Source organism: Medicago sativa, chromosome 6 (genome assembly GCF_051527215.1).
Source record: "Medicago sativa cultivar Bolivia chromosome 6, Bolivia_mono, whole genome shotgun sequence".
Classification (NCBI taxonomy): Eukaryota; Viridiplantae; Streptophyta; class Magnoliopsida; order Fabales; family Fabaceae; genus Medicago; species Medicago sativa.
Genome location: NC_140754.1, coordinates 2,621,290 through 2,643,320, shown reverse-complemented (window position 1 = coordinate 2,643,320; position 22,031 = coordinate 2,621,290). Strand labels below are relative to the sequence as shown.

At 32.5% G+C, this 22,031-nt stretch overlaps 2 protein-coding genes and 1 long non-coding RNA gene across 3 annotated transcripts; 2 read left to right on the top strand and 1 right to left on the bottom strand.

Annotated features, from left to right (window-relative positions):
- Positions 1 to 3,312: 3,312 nt before the first annotated feature.
- On the bottom strand, positions 3,313 to 3,966 carry LOC146912012 (uncharacterized). The gene is made up of 2 exons (XR_015013227.1): positions 3,858 to 3,966; positions 3,313 to 3,570 (listed from the first exon to the last, which is right to left on the bottom strand). It is a non-coding gene; the product is annotated as an uncharacterized LOC146912012 (long non-coding RNA).
- A 3,147-nt stretch (positions 3,967 to 7,113) lies between these two features.
- LOC146912011 (beta-galactosidase) lies at positions 7,114 to 14,184 on the top strand. The gene is made up of 13 exons (XM_085718678.1): positions 7,114 to 7,524; positions 8,566 to 8,633; positions 9,826 to 9,879; positions 9,986 to 10,069; positions 10,179 to 10,264; positions 10,940 to 11,020; positions 11,753 to 11,874; positions 12,210 to 12,251; positions 12,694 to 12,770; positions 12,851 to 12,941; positions 13,025 to 13,106; positions 13,563 to 13,635; positions 13,824 to 14,184. The coding sequence occupies exons 1-13, from the start codon at positions 7,267 to 7,269 to the stop codon at positions 13,990 to 13,992; spliced, it is 1,287 nt and encodes a 428-aa protein (XP_085574804.1). The 5' UTR covers positions 7,114 to 7,266; the 3' UTR covers positions 13,993 to 14,184.
- A 1,040-nt stretch (positions 14,185 to 15,224) lies between these two features.
- DEG1 (DegP protease 1) lies at positions 15,225 to 20,710 on the top strand. The gene is made up of 8 exons (XM_085718677.1): positions 15,225 to 15,652; positions 16,913 to 17,035; positions 17,956 to 18,127; positions 18,252 to 18,289; positions 18,387 to 18,585; positions 18,860 to 19,012; positions 19,515 to 19,649; positions 20,405 to 20,710. The coding sequence occupies exons 1-8, from the start codon at positions 15,255 to 15,257 to the stop codon at positions 20,480 to 20,482; spliced, it is 1,296 nt and encodes a 431-aa protein (XP_085574803.1). The 5' UTR covers positions 15,225 to 15,254; the 3' UTR covers positions 20,483 to 20,710.
- Positions 20,711 to 22,031: the final 1,321 nt, after the last annotated feature.

Sequence of the window (22,031 nt, the reverse complement as noted above, 5' to 3'; positions counted from 1 at the left end):
CATCCTTTGCTTAAAAAAAATCTAGGGTTAAATATGTTTTTAGTCCATATAAATATACTAACTTTTTGTTTTAGTCCCTCCATTTTTTTTTGACTTTTAGTCCCCAAAAGTTTTACATTTTCACTTTTGATCCCTCGTTTTAAGTAAACTTTTAGTCCCCAAAAGTTTTCTATTTTCACTTTTGATCTCTTGTTTTAAGTAAACTTGTATATCGAATTCTTATTTTTGAATAAAATTTTGTAGAAAAGATTGGGACAAGGCGAAATGATGAATAAGTATAACTATTAAGGCGGCGCCTTTGAAAGACACACCCAGGATTTCCAGAGTATTTCTTGAGGATGTTTAAGCCCTTAGGAATATAATGTCGGTCTAAGTAGGAAGCCTCCTTATGATTAATTACCAAGAAATGATTTGAACCTTTTGTGGTGCAAAGCTAGTCAAAACCCTCACATGCGACGATTGGACTGGAAAAACATTTGAGGAACCAGTTACCCAATTCTCCATTTATCCCTTCCACTATGGAGCAAGGTAGTTGACAAGTGATCGCCAAAGATCTCTAAACTAGGAGTGTTCGTGGGTGGTTTGGGTTGGGTTTGGCCAAAACCAAACCAAATAGGGTACTCCGGTTTGGGTGAGGTAAAATAACCATCAGTTATATTATTAGGTGGGTTTGGGAAAATCCACTAATTTTTTGGTTGGGTTGGATTAGATAATGGGTTACCCAACTTATTTTTCTATTTTTTTTAATATTAAATGACTAAACGACAAGTCTTCATGATTTTGTTTTAAAATAGTACTCTACTTTTTAATTTTCTTAAAAAAAATGTTTAACTTATTTTACTATAATTTTATGCATCATAGAATATCAAATAATAAACTCCATCATAAAATACTTGCAACAAACTAAAGTTGCATGACAAAAAATTGCATTAGTATCAAAATAACCAAAAAGTGCAACATAATAATTTGTAACTCTGGTATGTTTTGATATTCAATATATAGGGTACAATGTGTATGTTTTGTAAATATAACTTTCTTCTACCCTATGAAAATAAAGATAAAAAAATATTAACGTTATTGGGTAAGTGGGTTTTTTGGGTTTGGGTCTGGTTTTACTCGAAACCAATTTATTTTTATGGGTTTTCCATTTTAGAAACCATACCCACCCAATTACCCAACCCAACCCATTTTTTTGGATTTTTTGGGTGGGATTGACCGGATTTTCTGGGTTGACCAAACCCATGAACACCCCTACTCTAAACAAGACCCATCACGCTGATGAGGTTATTTATTTGAAGAGACAAAGCAAATAAATCTCCTAAAAACCAACGAAAGAGAGGTTGACCATTATTTATTTTGGAGATTTATTATAGGCGCAATATAATATTATAGCATATATATTTGATAATTACATTATTTGCTAAATGCGTAGTTTTTTACATTAAGACAATTTTATTAAAGAAAGTTTGGCAATAAATTAAATGTTAAGACTGCAGAAATACAAGGCGGAGTTTCTTCGATCTATATGCAATCTAAATTTTTAAGAGCATATTTGCCAAATGCATCGTAGAAGAGAAGAAAGTTAATGTGAGAAAGACATTTGAAAAATTTGATTGATAATACCTTTGTTTTAAATTATAGGGTTAAATATGTTTTTGAATGATCTCTGTTAATAAAAAAAATGCCATGTTTTTGAAAGTTAATATGTTTTTGATTGAGAAAGTTTATGTGAGAAAGACTTTTAGTCCTTTAAAAAAAATTTAGTTCGCACTTTTAGTCCTAACTTTTAAATCAGTCAATGTGTAACCTTCAAATTTTTGAATGAATTTTTCCAGAATATTTAGAATATTATAAGAACTTCTCCCATAAATAATTAGAATATTTAACAAAACATAAATTAAATATGAATTTTTAAACGCCAGCAACATAGCAATTCATATTTAATTTATGTTTTGTTAAAATGTTCAATATTTTTGTTAGACATTCTTATAGTATTTTAAACATGAATGTGAAAATATTCAAAATTTCAAACGATATGTACATGAGTTGACTTTTTTTTTTGAAGGAAAGATCAAAAGAAAAGTAAAGATATGTACATGAGTTGACTTAAAAGTAAAGATCAAAAATGGTGATAAAAAACTTTTGGGAGACCAAAAGTCGAAGAAATTTTTTATGAAGGCTCAAAGAAAAGTTTGAATATTTATACGGACAAAAAAAATCATATTTAACCATAAATTATAAGTCGTTTTGGTGATTTTACACAAATTAGAAATAAAAAATTAATTTTGTATGGTCTCAAAAAGAAATTATGTGCAAATCTACAAAATTATCCTTTATTTTTGAAAGGCAAAATTATTCTTTATTAATGACATGGAAAAGGAAAATTAAAAAAAAAAGAGAATAATAAATTAAATAGTTAATAATATGATAGAAAGTTAAATATTAATGTCTCACTGATATTGTAAAGTGACATATAAGTTTGGACAATTTTTTTCTTGCAAAGTGACTTATGATTTAGGACGGAGGTAGAAAAATCACTCTAATTTTTTTTTGAAGGAAAATCATTCTCATTTGTCTATTGTATATTGATACTTGGTTGTAGTTAGTTCATATAAAAAACAAATTGAAAAATTACACTTTTGGTCCCTTAGCTTAATTTCAAGTAACGATTTGATCATTTATTATTATTTTTTCAAGAAGTCAAATTCTAACGCACCGAAATTGACACTAGGGAGAATCGAACGTGAGACCTTGAGAGGAGAACACTCTAAGTTTTCAAACTAACACTACCATGTCAACCCAAGTGGGTTAGTCCCTTATTTTATTTTATTTTTAATTTCATTTTTGCCATTTTCGTCCATTTGCATATGGATTTCAAACTTTGAATCTATGGTTTTACGTTCCTGTGACCTCTCAATCTTCAAATCTATATTCTTTCATTCATGTTTGAATATGAACCTTAGATTTAAAGCTTGAAAATACATATGCAAACGGACCAAAATGGCAAAAATAAAAAAAAAAATAAGTAAATGACCAAATCGTTATCTTAAATTAAGTTAGTGGACAAAATATATAATTTGGCCAAAACAAATTAGTCCACAAATAACATTTTTGTCATTTTGTTATTTTTCTGTTGACCAACAAATTCTAAAATAGAAACACATAGAGAGGAGCAATTGTGGTGACTACAGGTTCGAACCTAAATTTCATATAAAATATCCTCACAACCAAAATTTTAGATTGCAATAACATAGACCATTTTTGTGGTTGCTGTTATTTAATCCATATACCATATATAATAAAAATATAACATTTCATTAATAATATTTTGATAGGAAACCAAAGCAATATTATTTTGAATTAAAATTACAACATTTATTTTTCAACTTATTTTTTTTATGAAAATCTTAAAAACTATTTTGAATTGTCATCCAATGCAACAACACAGTTCTCCGACATTTAAACATCCACCCCCTTCGTGATGACCCGTTGTTTTGCAATATGTATCACACAAATCATTACTACTTGGACATGTTGTCATATGATGACAATGTAGAAATTCGGCAACTCCTGGCACAGTCAATAAAATGTCGTTAGAAATGTTATCTAATTAATATGATGGAGAAATTTTTGTCATTTTGTTACACATACAAATATATATATATATGTGTGTGTGTGTGTGTGTGTGTGTGTGTGTGTGTGTGTGTGTGTGTGTTTGTATATGTATATACACTTACCATCGTGGTTCCTAAAACATCAATTGAAAATTTTGTATTTCAAACACCACTCTCATATTCTACAAGTGTAATAATAAAAAATTTAACAAAGTTGAGTTAGGAAATTAGTTTGTTTGTTACCTGGAATCACATACGAAGCAATGTACACAATTGTGAAGATAAAAAGGAGGAGATTGACATAGGTTGCCATTCTGTTTTAAATGGTTTATCAGAAGCACCATAGAAATAGGCTATTTATAAGATGATTATGGTTTCTTCCCTGATAAAATAAATTAATAATTGATTATATTATATTATTATTTTTAAGTTTGTATAATATTGTGACATTGAACGTGATCCAAATACAAAAAAATTATTTATTGTATGGTCAAATGTAATAGTGGTTGTTGGCATATTTGTTAACATATATCTGATAATATGAGATAAAATAAATAAATAAGGGAATGTTTAATATTATTGTAGATTAGTTAGTCATATGGAGTATTGGTCAAATGAACTGTGGAATAGAAGAGCTAATTTGGGAAAGAAATGTTTGAAAAGTTTGGATAATAAAATTGTTCATATTTGAATATTATATAGATTTGGCAAAAGGATAATGTTTCTTCTAACGATATTCAACATCTTTATGATGTTATTCAAACTTTTTCTTTATGATGCTGACTCAAAGAGAATGCTCGAGAATCTGAATAATGTCACCATGATCTATGTCTTTGTTGCATTATTATTATTGCTTTTGGAATTTATTCCATATTACTATAACAAAATGGAAATAAGATAGGAAAAGTAATGAGAAAGCAAAAGAGAAAAAACCGTGTAAATTGGGGAAAAAATAATCCATTTCATATATATGAGATGAGATAAAGGAACGGGTTCACCTACCACATTAAAAGAAAAAAAATCATAAAAGAGAAAAATAGAAGACCTTACATCAATGGAAGAAGCACACACAAGTCTTCATTCTTAAATTCAATGTATGTACTCTATTCGTCTCTAATTATACACAAAAACGTGTTTGTCTATAAGTATAAGACCTTCTACAAAATTTTAAATATTGTACCTGTATTGAGTACAATAGTTCGAACCCTATCATCGATGTGCTTTTCTAGAGTCAGAATAGTGGGTGATGAGTATACGTCGTATATCTACCTAGGATCATAGACATGATATATACAGCGGGTTAAACCTTGTGGAAAGCGGGACGACCTTTGTCCACGTCTCCTACCCGTTGTGCCCCCTTCTCACCCATAATCCCTTAGTTCTAGGCCCGTGGTGGATAGGTGTGGGAAGACCGAGTCGGAGCTTGCGTAGACTTCGGGCACATACGTAAGCATGCCATCGGGCATACCTACGTGTAATATCATAGGCTTCCATGGTCCCTACAGGCATACGTGGATCACGCCACGAGACGGACACATGGATGACTGTAATGGCGGGAACTGAATGTGTAACACCCACACTAAATGTATCTAGAAAGTTTAACATGTGCATTAACTTAGTACTTAATACATTAAAATTTACAACATAATAACTCCGAATGAATAATATATATACAACAATTCACGTTCGTACATCTAATAATACAACATCGTCTATCCGATACATAGTCATAAACTCTTGAAACCATATAAATATCCTGCATCCGGTACGAACGAGCACTTCCAGATTATCCATTCGGTCACGTTCCTGCCACATCCTGCTAATCAACCTGCTGATCTGAAACAAATAAGGATTGGGATGAGACATAATATCTTAGTGAGTTCTACCTAATCCTAGGCTATAGGCGACCTCGGGGAAACATATGGTCACCACGTGTCCACAACACAATCATCCAGTTGATTATACGTGTGTAAATCATGCATACTTAAACGATCGTGCAAGCTAAGATCGTCATCAGGTTCTACATACCATATTTTACAAGTCTTGCTAAATGCTCTGCATACCATGGAGGTCAAGGGAACTACGACCATTATGACGGAAACCATCACTATCATGGCTTAATATATCTTGTACATAGCATATTCTGACTGGAAGATCGAGGAAAACTAATGTCGTCGACAGTGAGTTATCATAACTTGTTGCAGAAGCAACAAGTTATCATGGCTTAACATATCTTGTACGTAGCATATTCCCACAAGGACTGTGTTAATCTCAATAATTTAATAGCGTTATTATTTAGGATGTATAAAAAGTATTTTGGTTTGCCCTAGGCAGTTGATCAGTTTGATTGCATAAAAGTAACTAATAGAAAATAAAGTTTGGTTTTAAAGAATAAGAGAAAAATGAGATCATGTCTTTCGAATCATCTATGTTCCCCTAATTGGTATACTGGACCTATTCTTATGAATGATTTTCTAATTTCACGATAGTTAACAAAATAGTCCTAATCAATCCCTTGTGTTAGGACTCTCTTCTCAAACTACATCACCTAATTCCTTAGGTGGTCTAATAATCTTTGAAGGTTTTACGAACGTTAACTTAATATCACAAATAAACGATTATCCATTCCTAGACTAACCATGTTTATTTGAACAATCCAATTAAGTTTAAGTAGAAAGTTATGGTCAGTAGTCATTCATTCTCACTAAATCATGTTTATATTTGATCATGATATAAAAAGCATTAAGAACAATTGAATTAAATAAAAACTAGATTGTCATTCACAATAAATAGAGTTTCACAGCAAAATGGATCAATTAGGGTTACAAAGAATCATCTCGGACCTAATCTCTAAGAGATTTAGCTACTCATAATCGAGTGTACAAATAGCATAATCAATATAGGAATCAAAACATACATGAACTTATATAAGGTTGAATAAATCATCCTCCTAGCCATCTTTAAGTCTCAAAATCGCACTTTGCTCTTCTCAATTCGTAACCCTTGTTTTCAGAATAGTCTTCAACTTAAATAGGCTCAGAAATTTGCCCAAATCGTGTCACATATTAAGTAAACCATGACACGTTTTTACCTTGTGTAACAAATAACTGAATAAGGGATTCCTCAAATCGTGTCACGTTTTTGCCATCGTGACACGATTTGCTCAATGCTGAGAGCATGTTTTGGTCTTGTGAAATCGTGTCACGTTTCTACCAAATCGTGCACATTTTCTCTCTTTGTATTTTCTTCAGTTTTCTGCTTTTCTTGCTGCTTAGGTTGTCTTGGTGATCAAAAGTAGTGATTGAAAATTTTATAGGGATTAAAAGTTGAAGGAAAATTTTAGAGGAACTAAAACGAAAAGTTGGTATATTTACAGGGATTAAAAACTTATTTAACCCAAATATTTATTAGTATGTTTAAATCAAGGGTATATCTGTAATATCATGTGTTCGGGCCTAAAGTAGCCGGTTAAAGAAAAAACAAAAAGGGTATTTCCGTCAATACACATTCCTGTTGAAACCTTCGTGAACCGTGCGAAAATGGCGCCACCACCACCGATTCAGATCGAAAACTTCAAATTCAATTTTCTCCATTTTCATTTTCATTTCAATTTCTTCAATTTCATTTCACAGAAATTCGAAGTTCGAAACCGATGTTGATTTGGAAATGGATAGTGTCGTGGTTTCGGAACGAAGTGGAATCACCACCGCCGGTGGTGCTAGTTCCGCCGCTGTTCGATTTTCCTCCGATTGCGGCGCGTAACAGAATGCTTGAATCTTCATATGATGTCGTTTTTGGGAAACTCGCGTTGAGGTGTCTCTTCAGTGATTATTTTCAACAACCGAAGCATTTCGTTACAAGAATCATGCTTAAGCCGATTGATGATCCTCACGTCGATCTCATTGCAACAGTATTATCATTGCCTCATTCCTATTTTATTATTGATTAATTTATAATTATGATTTTAGTCCCTGCAATTATATCATTTCTTGGCTAGTATCTCACGTAGACACCTGACATGACACTGACACGTAGTAATTTAAGTAGATGACATAATTGAGTCGGACACGACACTGACACTTAGCAATCTAAGTAAATGACATAATCGAACTTAATCACATGTACTTGTATCGGTGTCGTGTTTGACACTGACACATTGGATACGCGTGTCCCTGCTAGAGAGACACCAACACATGATAATATAAGAAAATGACATAATTGATTGTAATCACATGTGCCGGTGTCATTTCTGACACTAACATGTGTCGGATACCGGATAGGGCCTTCGATCAGAAGTGTCTTCGCTACAAAGAGTTTAAGTTAAATAGTAAAATTGTTGGTTTTAGTCCTCATGTTATACATGGCCCGATAAAATCTTGCCACATGGTCTAATGGGCTGATATCGGAGAGTAAAAACAACAATTTTTAAAAAGGGAAATGTTAACCAGTGCCCCTGGGGCACTATAATCGAACTTAAATTTGCAAGAGTTTGAATCAAACAATTTTTTTTTTTTGAATCATGCTCAAACCAATCGATGATCCTCACGGCGATCTGATGGCAACAGGATCCTCATTGCTCATTCATATTCTACAACTAAATCGGAACATCACATAAATATGATTTTAGTTGCTGCTATTATAGTGTTTTTTGGTTTTAGTTCTGCAAATTTTTGTGTGAAGACTCAGTTCTGCAAGTTCAAAAACCATTATTTTTAGTCCCTTACATCAGCTTATTGAGCCACATGTGATTTTGTTGGGCCACTTATACGTTAGGGACTAAAAACAATAGCTTTGAATTTGCAGAATTGAATCTAAACAAAAAACCTTATCGGGACTAAAATGAAAAATTATATATAATTGTAGGGATTCAAATTATATTTAAACTATAGATTAGTGAGAAATAGATGATAATGTGTATTTTGATGAATTAATTTTTCTTAATTTTGTTTAGGTCTCAGGTCCTCTTGATCAGAAGCCTGACGAAAACATCAATGGAAATGCTTTGTTTCGCTGGCAAAGGTGTGTTCTATATTCTTCGTATATTTAATTGTTTTTATTGGTTTTGTTAAATAGCGACTATAGATGTGCTATAGTGTAGCATAATTTGAACAGATCGTTATTGTTTGTTCTGCGATACGTTGTTTAGTGCAAAATGTTTTCGAATAGTGACTATAGCGGTGCTATAGCACGATTGCATGGTGGAATTTGAATGGACTTCTATTTTACGCGATCCGCGGTCGACAACACTGCTTTTTAACACTAATTTTTTTGTTCTTTTGTTTGAGTAAGATCTCATTTTCATCCTCAATGTTGAATCCATGATTATTATATTAGTCATTGCACAAAAGAAACAAACACAATTTGAATCCATGTATAGGTTGAGGACTAAACTTACCAATAGATAATAGAGTTTAATAGGGATGCACTGGCATTGTAAATTAGTTTTACATTGACATATAATTAGAACTCGTTATATTGGCACATAAGCCAACTCAGGGACCACGTTTTGAAATAACTGCAAAATACTAGATTTTCATCAGACAACAGAATAAAACTAGTTTACACTGATCGTGCATGTGCCATTTTCTATAAAAATGAGTAGATGAGATATAGGGCGTGTTTAAGTAAAAAATTTAACGTGTTGATTCCATCAGCTCCCCACTTAGTGGGATAAGGCTTGGTTGTTGTTGTCGTTGTTGATTCTATAGGCAGTAGTATTAGGAAATTTAGAAGTCGTTCGTTAGGATAACCATTTAATTAAGCACTTACTTGATTGATAAACACTTTTATAAGAATATAAGCTGAAAGTAGCTTGTGATGATATCATAAGCTATTATATAAGCTCTTTACTTACACATCTGTTTATGTCCCAAGATTAGCTCAAATAAAATCTTCTAATTGTTGTCTTAATAAAGTGCTGATTCACAAGTTATTTTGACATCTGTTTTGAAATAAGTTGAAAACAGCTTTTAAACATGTTATAAATTATCTTTATAAGTATGTCCAAATAATAATACTTTAAGAATGTTTGTCATGAGATAAGTCTAACTTAGCTTTTCAATTGCTTTCTTAGTTGTGTTTATTTAGCGTAGGGTCTAATATGATAATGATGCATACCAAAGTTGAGGATGAAAACAGGAATTTATGCTTCTTGTTTTGCTGAATGTTGAGCTTTTATTTTCTTTTCTTATGGTGGTTATGTACTGTGCAGTGACGTAAATGACCCTCATACGTTCATGGACCTTTATGTATCGACATCTGATCCGTAAGAAGCTCTGACTTGAATGAATTATGATAATATACAATTGATGTTTGCTCCTATCATTTTGAATTGAAGTTCTGTGAGTGTTCTGTGTGGCTTGTTTGTTTAGGGTTTTGCAGATGAGGTCGTGCGCTTACTATCCCAGATATGGATTCGGAGCCTTTGGAGTGTTCCCTTTGCTGTTAAAGAATAGGTGTGTTTTGTTTGATGATGGTGGAAGAAGCGTGTGTCAGGTTCTTGTAGTTTACCACTTCATCACAGATAGCAACATTCACAGCTGACAAAGTTCGCCAATTGTACAGAGAAACCTCCCAAGATTCTGGCGTCATGGGATTGAGATACGGTTCTGGAAATCTATCATGTGGAGTCACACTCATGCCTTTCGCCAGTAAGTTACCTAGTTTTATGCTAGTGACTGACTGTATTGAACAGATTAAGGATGAAATTGGATAAGATTCGAGAAAAGTGCTAGTATGATATAGTTTTTTTTTTTGGTTAGATTTAGTTTCCCCCCAAAACTACCCTTTTTAAACTCCCAAAAAAGCACTAAAACTGCTTATTTTATTTTTGAGATTTTCCTTTTCTCTACCAAAAAACTTGTTTAATTATTATACTAATACAACTTTTAAACATGTTTTTTCTTCAAAAATGGGTTTTTTTTTTCAAACACAAACAAACATGTGATATTTACACACATGTAACCAGTTTTATGACAAAGACTTATTGAATTTGGTTCACTAGTAATTATAAGTGTTTACTAGTTTATTGTTGGAGATAGTAGGCGTTACAACAATACTGAAGAGGCATTGAAGTCTAAGATGGGCAACATCAGTTTATGTATGTTACTAGTATATTGATGATATGTCTCAAAACAAGTTTTGGTTATTACCTTGAACTTTACATTGAACATCTTTCATCAAAATTGTAAGTAATTTTTCCGGTAAGAATAGAAGAAACAAAGCTAAATTTTACATTGTTGTGATGGATTCTTTTGAAGTATTGATTTACGATCTACTTGCAGAAACAATGCTTATAAACTTTATGTAATTGTCATACTCTGCAGAGAAAGATGAATTACCAAAAAGTGTATGGTTGGTGAGCAAGATAGGAAGGGTGACAGCTGGGGTGCAGTATGAGCCACACCGTAAGAACTATTCAGATTTTATTCCTTTCAAAATATTTCAACATCTTTATGATAAAAAATTTCACATCAGTGCCCAGGCTTTTAAGACTAATTGTTATTCGCTTGGTTTCTGTATGGTGCATATGTTGAACTTTTTGGATCCTTTCTGGTTATATATTTCGTGTTTGATAGACCTAGACGGAAAAGTTATATATTCCATTGATCAGATAATGGACACTAATGCATCACTCTTTTACTGTCACTTGGTTTGGGTGGTTTGAGGCTGAGTAGATAAGTTGTTTCTCTCTCAGAATTGGCTTAATTTTTATGTTCTGTTACTAATCGCCATCTTTCAAGAGCACAGCTAAATTCCATTGTCATTTTCCTTTTTATCAGTTTAGTTTAGACTGTTCAGTCCATTAACAGATGTTATCTCCTCTGGTTGTCAGGAGCTTTATCTTCCAATTCAATATAGTTTTCCACTTCGGTTTGGGTCCTATCACAAACCAATTACATAAAATAAAGAGTAATAAACTGAAGAAAGCAATCTACAGAGGCTGAGTTAGTCAGCAGGGCAAGGGGATTGAAGAACTTAAACTAATCCATTATTTTCGAGAAGTTTCTGTAGTTTAGACTTTATAGATTAACCAAAACAGTCACAAAATACTAAAAGCATACATTACTAACTCAAGTTTCACTTGTATTGATTATAAAGCAATTATGTACATAATACCTCGTCGTTTTGTTTTTTAGATGAAAATGCAAAACTTTCAAATTTGATGAACTGGAGTTGTGCCATGGGTTACGGCGTGGGATCTCAAAGCCCTTTGAGCCCGTCTTTCAATTTCAGTCTCGAGCTTGTCAAAAGCTCTCAGGTACATCCTCATTATTAAATTGATGAATATTTTACATTTCTTCTCTGGAAAAAAGTTTGTGGGTAATATCGTGACATGTTTTCCTCTTGAAATAGGAAGTATTGTAATTTATGAAACTTAAGTTATATTTAAAAATTTCATTTCACCATCCATCACATTGTAATCAATATTAAGTATTGTAGGAACCTTCTGTCTGATATGACAATGCAATTTAAACTACAAGCCAATTAACTGCACCTGGGCATTTTTCTTCCCTGATATAAGTATAACGTGGTGTTCTGATTAATATTTTAAGAAGGATTTTACTGAAATTTTGAAGTCTAATTATTCTGCAGTTTGTTGCCTCATTCTATCAGCATATGGTTGTTCAAAGACGGGTATGTTTCTTTGGTCCTTGCTCTCTCTCTTCCCGTTGTAATTTTTTTAGTTGTCATTGGCCTTTGTACTAGTCTTTTGTTCGTCTTTTTCAGAACACTTTGATCTTTAAATTTATTTGATTTTAGTTGTCTCTTAATTTTTTTTTTTGACTGTTTAATAGAATTCCATCTAGGATTACTTTATGCTTATCCTCATTCATTCTTTTTTTTCTTTTTCTCTTTATCTTTTTCACAAACACATTCATATTTCAATTTATTTGATTTTAGTTGTGTCTCTTAAAATGGATATTTTTGACAGTTTGATGGAATTCAATTCATGATTACTTTATGCTTACCCTCATTCAATCTTTTTTGGTCTGTTCTAGTGATTTATTTGATTTGTTGTAGAGTCAAAATACCATCAATATATAATAATTAAAAGTCACACACTTGAATTGAACAGGTGAAGAACCCCCTTGAAGAGAATACTGTTGTTGGAATTACAAACTACATTGACTTTGGGTTTGAATTACAAACAAGGTAGTCTTTTTAGGCTCTGTACCTATTCAAACTTCCGTGCAACTGTACTTATGTGCTTAATATAATTTTCTGTGTTAAAGTGTTGACGATGCGATAGCAGTAAACAATATCTCAGACTCCACTTTTCAAATTGCTGCATCCTGGCAAGCCAATAAAAACTTCTTGGTGAAGGTAAAAAAGTGATGCAATGTTAGGAAGGCTTCGTTATAGATTATATAGGATTCACTCAAGATGATTATTTATCATATTTTCAGGCAAAAGCTGGACCTAAAAGCTCAACAATGGCTCTTGCGTTCAAGTCATGGTGGAAACCTTCTTTCTCTTTCAGCATTTCAGGTACCTCCAGAGGGAATTTTCTTTTCAATCTTGCTTCAGTTATTTTTATTTTGTCTTTACTTCCTGGTTCCTAGTAGAAACTGGCCATGGTAATCCGGAGTTCGGCTGGGATTGTAGCTAAAGTTCGGCTAATGATTTGTTCCAATCAAGGATCAAACTTGGTTTAATGTTCTTTTTCATGGGTATTACCTCTGTAATACCACTTTCTTAGTGTATGATTTGTTCTCCTGCTACCTCATTCAGCAAGTTCTGTGGAGGCAGTAGATATACACACAATCCAAGATCTATGATGTTAAATTGTTCTCAACTTCTCATCCTGTGAAATTTCATAAGTCAAATATGATAATTTGCTATACTTCTTCCAAGATTTAAGCAAATTTAAATGGAAACGGTAATTCTAAAGAGTCATCTTTTTACCGGATGTTTGATGTGCTGAGAATGTCCTTTTTTCTCCAGCCACCAGAGATCGTGCAGACGGTCAAGTGCAATATGGATTTGGCCTCCAAAGTGAAAGTCTCAGAGAAGCCAGGTTCATTTCTTTGGAAACACATATATTTCGATTCAGTAGATTCTCTACTAACACAGCACGACTCATACCCGAGTTGCAGCATTAAAAAATGAGAATTGTTTTCATTTCTACTATTTTTATCTTTTGTTAAGCTCTGCGATGTTAATGAATAAGATCTTTGTCAAGTTTGTATAATTACTTGTTTGCAGCTATCAACGAGCTGATCCCAATTTCGTAATGCTCACGCCAAGCAAGGAGCACCTAGCTGAGGGCATTGTTTGGGAAACAGGAAAACGACCTATGCTACAATCTGACATAGATGCCGGACATTTCGATGGCTTACCCAGAGAATTGAGACCTCTTGACAAAATTTTGTAACTTCTTATAGCTTTATATTTATATATTTATGTATTTATGATATGATAGATGAAAATGCTTTCAGAAGAATGTAGTCTAGTAACTGTAGTTCAAGTTCACTACATTTGGTGGTCTGTATTTTTGTTATAACTTTTATTATTTTGGACCACATTATTATATATAAATTATTAATGATTCTCCCTGTTGTAGGTATATCATATGCAAAAAAATCCTGTGCGTTTAAATTGACCTTGGTTTTTTATAACTTGAATATTTAACTTGTTGTATAAGAATTTTATATTCACCTATATCTAATATATAATAGTAGATAAGTTCAAGTTAGTTACCATTGCATCATTAAATATTTCTCCGCAATCAACATAGTTTTTATTTTAAACAAGATAGCATTGGCTTTCAACTGAAAAACCTATTAGTTTCTCAATGTATTGAAATTTTAAAATAGTCTCCGGTCGTACATTATGTTGGTCAAACTAGTTCATACATTAAAATGTTTCGTTAATATTATCATATTAGTCCTTCAATATACTTAGTTATTGTCATATTAGTTCTTATACGTACTTAATTATTGTCATACAAGTCCCTATATAAAAAGAGATATTGTGAGCATTGAGAGGTTATTTTAGTGTTAGGGACTATTATGATTAACGGAATGCACAATCAGAAACTATTTCAGAATTTTGATACATTGATGGACTATTATAACTACTCGTTACACGTTGAAGGACTAAAATGACTATTACTCCAATTCTAAACTAATGCATTTTTCTCATCATCTAAGGAGAGAGAAAGTATTAACAATAAAAATCAATGATTCAACATTGTCTTAAAACAATTTATGTTTTAATAAAGAGTACATATTTTAACCAAAAAAGATTCATCAAAATGAAAATGAATTTCCCTTAAAAAATGTAATGTAATGAATGAATTTAAGCTCCTTAAACAAATGATTAAGATTTTGGTCTATGACTCGGAAAATGTCTAGATGAGAAAAGAGAATCCACCTTATATACTTCATAAATTTTTTTTAGTAGAGATTAGTTACAATTAAATAGCGGTGAAAACCTTGAACCGATAACATGATATATAATCCTTAAAAAAAATACATGATATATAAGAAATAGATGAAAGTTAAAAATTATTCTGTATTAGTACTATTTGAAGTTAGGACACGTGTCACATTGAAAACGTAATCCAACATTACAAGAACCACAAACTACAACAACATAGACAAGAAACATCCTCAGTCCACTCAAAAAACATCAATGGCCATAGCTTCTTCTTCCTCTTCACTCATTTCCACATTCTTCTTCAACTCTTCCTCATTCCCTCGCTCTTCAACCACCAAACCCAAATCCCTTCATCTTCATCACACACCAACTCACTTACTTTCTCACCCCACCCTTTTCCTCTTACACCCCCCTTCAAAAAAACCACTACTTTCACTTCCAAAACTCACTATACCAAAAACATGCTTTGATTCTGTTATCATTCTATGTACTTCACTTGCACTATCTTTGACTCTCTTCATTTCAAATGTTGATTCAGCTTCTGCTTTTGTTGTAAATGCTCCTAGGAAGCTGCAGTCTGATGAACTTGCTACTGTTCGTTTGTTTCAAGAGAATACTCCTTCTGTTGTTTATATAACTAACCTTGCTGTTAAGTAAGTTTCTTTTTTGTTTCTTTTGATGAATTAAAGATTGAGTTTTGTAATGACCCTTTTGGTTTTTATGAATGTTGGTATTTGTGTTTAGGTAGGGTTAGAAAAAAATATTGAATTTTGTGATGACCCTTTTGTAACTATTAAGAAAGATTTAGATTAATGATTTGGACTGAAATATAGTTTATGACAGTACATTACGTCGTAATTTGATCCAAGTAGTCGACCCTACTTAGTGAGATAAATTTGATTGTTGTTGTATGTTTGGTTCCAAAATTGATTTAGTAAAATTGATTCTAGGTTGCATCGTGATGATGAAGATTTAAAATTGATTTTGGTATGTTTGGAGGTTCTCGATTAGAATTGGTTTTGCCTCGAGAATTGTCATTGATAATACTTGAAGATAGAATTTGTAGCTCTCGCTTTAAAACTTGATTTTTACACTTGTTCAACTACCTTTTAGGTAGATGTATCCCAAAGTAAATCATTTTACCTTAATCTTACTTTTACTAAAATCAATTTTTGTTTATAATAAAAAATAATTCAATTTTGGTTATGACCTTGATTTTTCTTCTTTTGATGAAAAAAAGATTGAATTTTTAGATGACCCTCTTGTTTTTCTTAATGCTTGTTGGTTCCAAAATTGATTTAGTACAATTGATTTTGCCTCTAGAATTGATTATAGTTGCACGTTTGGTCTGTGATTGGTTGTGCAGTGACAAAAATTGATTTTTTAGTGAATTGATTTTGTAACATTTATTCTGGCTAAATAGTGAGTTGAAGGTAAAGTGATTTATGTTAGGATAGATTCTTCTAAATGTGAGTTAAAAAATAAACGATTTACTTTGGGAACAACTAAATATGTAAAAATTAATTCTACACCTCCATAATCAATTCTAATGTGTTTAGTTCCAAATTTGATTTTTGACATGTTTGTATCTTTTCGAGTAGAATTGATTCTAACTTGCATGCTTGGATTCTTGAGAATTAAAATTGATTTTGTTATGTTTGGAAGTTCTCCGTCTGTTGTCTATATAACCAACATTGCTGTGAAGTAAGTGTTTTTTTCGTCTTCTTCTTTCGATGAAATAAAGATCGAATTTTTAGATTACCCTTTTGGTTTTTGAATGTGGGTATTTCTGTTTAGGAAGGGTTTGATTCTTTTGATCGAAAAAGGTTGAATTTTCAGCCTGAATCAATTTATTCAAAATCAAAATTTCCACTGCTGAATTGAACACATATTTAATGTGTGTATGTGTTTAGGCAGGATGCGTTTACTTTGGATGTGTTGGAGGTTCCTCAGGGATCTGGGTCAGGTTTCGTTTGGGATAAGGATGGTCATATAGTCACCAATTATCATGTTATCAGGGGTGCTTCGGATCTCAGGTTGGTAGGTTTTTGCTTCTTTTGATTGATTTCTCAAACTTAAATTTGTATGTATCTGGGTAAACAACTTAATTAATCAAACAACTTATCAGGGGTGCTTCTTATTGAATAAAGGCATGTTTGGTTAAACAACGTAATTGAACACCTATAGCATAAGTTTTTATCATTCAAGTGTTTGGTTAAACTATTTTTATAAGCTATTATGGGGAGCTTATCATAATTTGTTGAAAACAATGCAAGATGTCATTAATTGTTTCGATAAGCTCATCCAAATGCTTATGTCCATAGTTAAGTTCAAATAAGTCGTTCATAAGTTAATCCAAATGCAGCCTAAGTACTTGTAAGTTATAATTTGTTGTATACTTAATCAAAGGCTGATCTTAAATGTTAAACTTAAAATCAAGAAATTGGATATTTTATTGGAGAGTGCACCATTTAATTTAATGCACTGATATATTAAATATGACACTTTCAAATAAACATTTATTTTTATTCCTTAATCTATAATATTGCCTAAAACAAAAAGAAGATGATAATGGTTTGTTACTTTGTGCTTTCTTTAGTATGGTATGACTTTGCGATGTGTTAAGTTAGATATCGGATTCATTTAATTGAACTCACTGAGCATCATTTTAGACAGTAGATAGATACGTCCTCGTGAGCTTAGCTCAGTTGGTATGGACAACACATAATATATGCAAGGTCCGGGGTTCAAACCCCGGCCACCACCAAAAAAAGACAGTAGATAGATACACTTGTTGGCACTTGGTTTAGTTGGCACTTGGTTTAGCTTAAAGTGCGTGTCTGTGTGCGTTTGTGTGTGAACTGATTACTCCTGTTCAATGGCACCGAGTTCGATTTCTACTCATAAGATAAGAAAAAACAGTACTCCTGTTAATAGAGATGCTAGTTATTTGCAGGGTCACTCTTGCTGACCAATCAACCTACGATGCAAAAGTTGTTGGTTTTGACCAAGACAAGGATGTTGCTGTGCTGCGTGTTGACGCGCCTAAAGACAAGCTCAGGCCAATACCTGTTGGTGTCTCTGCTGACTTGCTTGTTGGTCAGAAAGTGTTTGCTATTGGGAACCCGGTAATATTTCCTAACCATATTGGTGGATATTGTATTGTAAATGTGTATTCTCTATGAAATTTCCATGGAAATCCCGGTTGAACACTGTAAACTGTTTTCATAAGCTATTATTTGATTTTTGCAGTTTGGACTAGATCACACGCTTACAACTGGAGTTATCAGGTATGAAAACTGTAAACTGAATATTTTAATGCAAATTTTTTCCACAATTCCTAAGAAAAGAGTCAAATTTTTTACTAATACATGTTTCTCAAAATAGTGGACTTCGGCGAGAAATTAGTTCGGCTGCAACTGGTCGTCCTATCCAAGATGTTATACAGACTGATGCAGCAATTAATCCTGGTAACAGCGGAGGGCCACTCCTAGATAGTTCTGGAAACCTCATTGGGATAAATACGGCTATATACTCTCCATCTGGTGCATCCTCTGGTGTTGGATTTTCTATTCCTGTCGATACTGTGAGCTCTGACACTTTCCTCTCTTTATACAAATGTTTTAAAAACTGAACCGGATGGTACAATCAGTCGAACTGCGAACCAGCACTGTCTACAGTATGGTTATTTGAGCAGTTTCATCCCAATTTGAGCGCTTTAAAACAGTTGAACCATGACCTGGTGGTCTTGCTGGTTCGTCGTCCGGTTCAGTTTTTAAGGAGACAACTTACTCTCCGTAGATTAATACCGTCTTTCTTTATTCTCTTGAATAGTTTATTTTATTATTTTATATATTTAGGTCAATGGCATTGTTGATCAATTGGTGAAGTTTGGGAAGGTTACTAGACCTATATTAGGAATCAAGTTTGCTCCAGATCAATCTGTGGAGCAATTGGGAGTAAGTGGAGTGCTTGTCTTGGATGCTCCTGCCACTGGTCCAGCTGGGAAAGCAGTAAGTTTGTTATTTATCTATTTATTTATTTTAAAATGAAGAAATTTATTCTTATAGAGTTAGGCGCCGTCTGGATAAACTACTTAATCAAGCACTATTCATATACGTGCTTGTGTGCACGCTATTTCTATGTCAAAAGATAAATTAAAGTCAAACCATTTTGATATAAGCTGTTTTCATAAGTTATCTTGGAAAACTTATGAAAATAAGTTTAAAACAATTTATAGACATTCATGCTTTCTCAAACAATCTCACAAGTAAATTCAAACAAAGCTTTAATTCAAATGCAACAAATAGTTGCATATATTTCACATCAATGCCCAAAAAGTCTCTTTACTTTGATAAAAAACACTTGACTCATTCTTATATAAGCTAAGTTTATCGCGTCTTCTTTTAAGGAGTTTATGTTTTGAAACACTTCAGCTTGATTTGTTTGATTACAAATTTTTCAAGGGTGACGAATTTGATTGATGGAGCTGGTTAAATTTCTATTATGTTGTAGGGCTTACAATCAACAAAGCGTGATTCCTATGGTAGACTCATTTTAGGTGACATCATAACATCTGTGAATGGTAATAAGGTTTCTAATGGAAGTGATTTGTACAGAATTCTTGACCAATGTAAAGTTGGTGATAAGGTACGGTGCTGGTTCATTTACTTTAATGCTTGTGTATGTCTGCACTATATCTTTTATTAATTTGAATATAAATATGGATTTAATTCATTACATTGTTAGTGTCAAGATAATTTTACATTGTTAATCAACCATAATCGTCAAATCGTAAAAAATGTTCGATTTTAATCACAACTACTTCTAAACTCACATATTGTTGATTGTGAAATGTTGACAATGTAAAACTATTTGCACTTATAATGTATCAAAATTAAAATCTAAAAATGACTATGTGCAACTTTTCCATTTTTATGATTTTTGTTATATCTCGGGACTTCCTGAAAGCAGAGTTGTAGTAACATGTTCAAATTTTGTTGATTTGCATGTTTTATGCATAAAGTTGACATGTTGCATGCAAATTGTTCAAGAATTCTTTTTGCATTTAGTTGATTCTAATGCTCAATTGAATGCCTCAATGTGTTGGACATGACATTCAAAACATTAAATAAAGTTCAACGGTTTACAAATAAGCTATAAGCAATTTTCATAAGTTATCATGGAGAGCTTATGAAAATAAGATGAAAATATGTATGGAGACGTCGTAAGTTATTTTCACAAGCTCTTCAAACTCGCTCATGTGCTTTGTCAATAGATAAGCTCAGTCAATCCAAACAGGCCCAAAAAGTTAAAGAAAATAGAAAACAAGCCCGTAGAAACTCAAACTAAAATTCAAGCTCATTTGTTAACCTAGTTTCATAATTGGTTATGTTGATATTCAGGTGATTGTGGAAGTGTTGCGAGGCGACCACAAAGAAAAGATCCCCGTCATTCTCGAGCCGAAGGCCGACGAAACATGATGTGCAACTCATTCTGCATTGTTCATGTATATATACACATTTCATTTTGCAGGGAATGAAGCTGTTTATGTGTATTCTAAGGTTATTTCCAAACAGTGTAGATATATACTATAGGACCGTACTATTTGCTCCAACACAAGTTGAGATTGAAAAAAGAAAGAAAAAGAGAAGCACAAGAAGAAACATGCTATGCTTATTATCACTGTGAAGAATAGGTTCATTCACTTACATGGAATTTTTCTTAAATATATACTCCCTCTAGTCACTATTGTAAGGAAAAAATCAATTTTTTAGATTCATTCATTAAATGATGTATTTGGTCAATAATATTGAATGAACCTAAAAAATTGATTTTTGCTTACAATAGTGACCGGAGGGAGTAGTTCTTAATTTTATGACATCAATACTCTGAAACAAAAACAAATATAAAGATCTAAAACAGCAATAATGGATTGAATGTTCAGTAGTATCAATTAGATTTATTTGGCACAACAATTTCACTTTTTCTTAGTTATATGGTTGTGTGTGTGTATTTTATGAAACACCAACATATACATGACCACTAGACACGATAATGACAATGACACAAACACCAATGATAATTTGTGACATTGACACTAACCATATATGTTGGTGTTGTGTTGGTATCCAACATTGATAATTGTTTAGTTGGAATATGATAATTTGACTTTAAATTGTGCAACCAACAAATAATGAAGCTAAGGATTCTCTTTATCCTGAGGTAAAAATTTGCTAGAATGATGAGAGTTCTGGAAGTTAATCATTCAGCACATAGGAAAATCAAAGTTCTTTTATGGTGTGTTTAAGTTGCGCAACCCTATCATGTTGCATACCGCGAACAATTTCAATTGACTGTTGCGAGACCTTACTTTAACAATTATACTTTATAGCGCGCTTAAGTTGCACGACCCTATCATGTTGCATACCGCGAACAATTTCAATTGACCATTGTGGGACCTTATCTTTGTTTCTCACCCTTGATCTGCCCCTCTTTCATTTCCCAAGCACTAAAAATTGAATATCAAAGATTGACACTTCTTATAAATAACACACCCTATGCTTGAATTTAGATTCTGTGTAGTCACATTTCATACAATCAATAAATCTAGATTGGACTACTCACATTTTTTTTTTTTAAAAAAAAAATTCATCTAAATTTGATTCTTGACCTTGAAATCAGAGTCATTTGATCTTTGATCAGATAATCCAAACTTACTGATTTTATGATATAATACACCTCCAAATTTCTATGCAAATATCAGATTTTACCCGTCACCAAAATAATGTTGTTTCACGCGTTTATCGTGTTTCCGCCAAATTATTATTAATAGTCTTGCCATATAATCTTGCAGTTTGCTAGTGTACAAAATAATAATAATGGTCGAATAGTTGAAAGAAACAAAAAAATCTCAGAAATTCCAAACTCTTATTAAAGATGAGATATATCATATTATTACATAGCCAAGTTCATAGATTCTTATAAAATATCATATGATGAAAGTAGCTAGGCCTCTTCATTGCAGACACA